Here is a 2,881-nt window from a genome sequence, read left to right on the forward strand (position 1 = left end):
ATATTGAGTTCTTAAAGCTTATATAAAATGTTTGGTGAGGTAATAATGAATACTGTAATAATATGTTACATTATAAATAAATTGTGTGAAAGTTAGGATTTTTGTGTTATTTATCATAGCATCCACCCACATATTATATCCACCCATCATAACATGGACAAAGGACAGGTACCTCAGCTTCTTGTGTTATTTATCATAGCATCCACCCACATATTTCTTTAAATCCATAATCCATACAAAGGACGGGCACCTCTGCTTGTTCAATATATTTACTATTAAGGAATTGTACTGTTTAGTTGACAGAATCACAATAGTTTCCTTTATCAGCTATTTTGTCTTCACTGTTTTTAAGAAGTCTGAGGCCTTTCTGCTGATGTCAAAGTCTGCTTTATAGACTTCTATCTGTTAGTATTTATTAAGTCTTTTAATCTGGGAAGATTTTTCATGGATCTGCTTTTGGTTTGGAAGGGAAATAAATTGTTCTTGTCTTCTGGTATGTTGAATATATCTTTGTTGTCTTTCAATGAATTAGACGGGGATTCTTCCTGTGGTCTTCGACTTGGGATTAGTTGCTGTTGATTGGAGTTGTGATTTGATTCAATTATTGCTTTCCTGCAAAGGTCTTCAAAGCTAGTTTTTAAATCTAACACTGGGATGGTGAGAGGGAGTTACTGCATAGTTAAGACCTTTATTTAGGGCTATGGTTTGAAATTCACCGAGTTGAATGTATTTTTTTTTACAGCAACAGGTTTTGCTTTCTTTGGATTGTGTAAAGTTTTTTTAGTTTTCTGTTAAATTTTGAAATTTTAAAGTAGGTACTTTTTTCTGTATTAACGATGAAAGTACGTTGTAATCTTCAGGGGTAGTAAAATACGAGAGGCTGCTACAGAAGTTAAGTTCATTTTTGTGAAGAAATTTCAATTCTCTGTGTTTTTCTCCTTTATAGTTTGTTTTAAAAGTTTTATTTGAGTTTTTTTTATGATAATTTTGATTTTTATGTTAAACTTGACGATCAGTTTTATTTTTAGAAATATTCTTCCTTAATGTAAAAATCTGTAACTTATAATAAATCTAAAATGATGTGTATACCCTCAAATAACGAATTAAACGGGTATTAGTTACTTATAGGTATATACATTACAATATTAATTTACAGGTATACATTTATAATATTAATCTAAAAAATTAATATTTACAAAATAGTGAAGTTCATACACTTACAGTATTAACTGTAAATGTGTTGAAATGTTCTAAAGCTAAAGTAACAGATCAGTAATATCAAATAATGACTATTTGTGACAATATATAAATGCTTTTGTTTTGGAAACATTTATCAGTACCAACATCTTTGTAATGTTTCTGAATAAGAACTATTGTAAGATTATGTAACTACAACAATCTCTGTATTAGTATCTCCACAGTGAATGTTCATACCACTAAACAGTTTAACACTAACAAGCTGGTAATACCTTCCGAATCCCTTGATTCTTGATCTGTAGAGCGTGAAGAAATGGGTAATCCATTATAATGAGCACCACCTAATTTACTGTTAATAGAAGGGTCAGTCTTTGGTGTTTCAATCATGGGTAGAGTATGGTTCTCAGTTCTATTGCACTGTGACATTTCTGTTGGACATTCTCTTATTTCACTAGCCTGCTCAATCGGGCAGGGATTTGGACCTGGTGGTCTGGAGTCTGGTTCCTGACTACAGGACTGTCCAGAGAGACCCGTTGTTGGAGGGGTTGGTTGAGATCTAGAGACATAAAGAGACTCCCTACTGCTACTATTACTGTGACTACTGCTACCCCTAGACGAGCTTTTTTCTGATGATCTGTCCCTTCCTTTCCTGCAATGTTAGTCATTTGTTAAGACTCAGGTGGTATTTTTATAAGTAAATACAAGCATACAAAAATATTTTCTTGACTTATAATTCTGATATTAATCATAAATTGTAAGATTTACAATTTTCAGAAAAATATTCCAAAATAATCTCAGATCTTTTTCTTACACATTTAACTGAACTGAAAAAAATAATTTTCAAAATTGTTTACTTTTCTTTAGAAAAAAAAACTAATGTTAGTTGAAATATGGTTATTAAGTTACAGCAACTCTTATGTATTGAATGATGAGGCACAAAATCATCCTTCCTACATACAACTTTCAAACATTAGTTGGTCACAAAAACTATCTTCTTGAAAAATAATTTTAACACCAGTACTTTGTATTTTATAGCAATGCTACTAAGCCTTGCCAATTCTCAACTAGTCAGTTTAAAGTGGATATTTTGTGGTATCATACAACTTTGTAAGTAGCTCACCAGCTCTCTACATCACAGATAACCCATGCCCACCAACCAAACTAAAATTATATTCAGAATGTTTAACATTTTAATATTTCATAAGCAGATAGAACAATTATAAATAGTAACATTACACTTACCAGTTCTCATAGTAACATTACACTTACCAGTTCTCATAGTAACATTACACTTACCAGTTCTCATAGTAACATTACACTTACCAGTTCTCATAGTAACATTACACTTACCAGTTCTCATAGTAACATTACACTTACCAGTTCTCATAGTAACATTACACTTACCAGTTCTCATACCAACATTACACTTACAAGTTCTCATACCAACATTACACTTACAAGTTCTCATAGTAACATTACACTTACCAGTTCTCATACCAACATTACACTTACAAGTTCTCATACCAACATTACACTTACAAGTTCTCATACCAACATTACACTTACAAGTTCTCATACCAACATTACACTTACAAGTTCTCATACCAACATTACACTTACAAGTTCTCATACCAACATTACACTTACAAGTTCTCATACCAACATTACACTTACAAGTTCTCAT

At 31.6% G+C, this 2,881-nt stretch overlaps 1 protein-coding gene across 2 annotated transcripts in view; it reads right to left on the reverse strand.

Annotated features, from left to right (window-relative positions):
• The window catches only part of LOC106474250, a 31,948-nt gene extending 30,073 nt beyond the window's left edge, over positions 1-1,875 (reverse strand). Inside the window, exon 1 of one of the 2 annotated variants that reach the window (XM_013934939.2) lies at positions 1,470-1,875. In XM_013934939.2, the coding sequence (XP_013790393.1) occupies positions 1,470-1,623 (154 nt within the window). In that variant the 5' untranslated portion in view covers positions 1,624-1,875. The remainder of the gene's footprint in view (positions 1-1,469) is intronic. The other variant, XM_013934940.2, reaches the window with a different exon arrangement.
• Positions 1,876-2,881: the final 1,006 nt, after the last annotated feature.

This window comes from Limulus polyphemus, unplaced genomic scaffold (assembly GCF_000517525.1).
Source record: "Limulus polyphemus unplaced genomic scaffold, Limulus_polyphemus-2.1.2 Scaffold6992, whole genome shotgun sequence".
Taxonomy (NCBI): domain Eukaryota; kingdom Metazoa; phylum Arthropoda; class Merostomata; order Xiphosura; family Limulidae; genus Limulus; species Limulus polyphemus.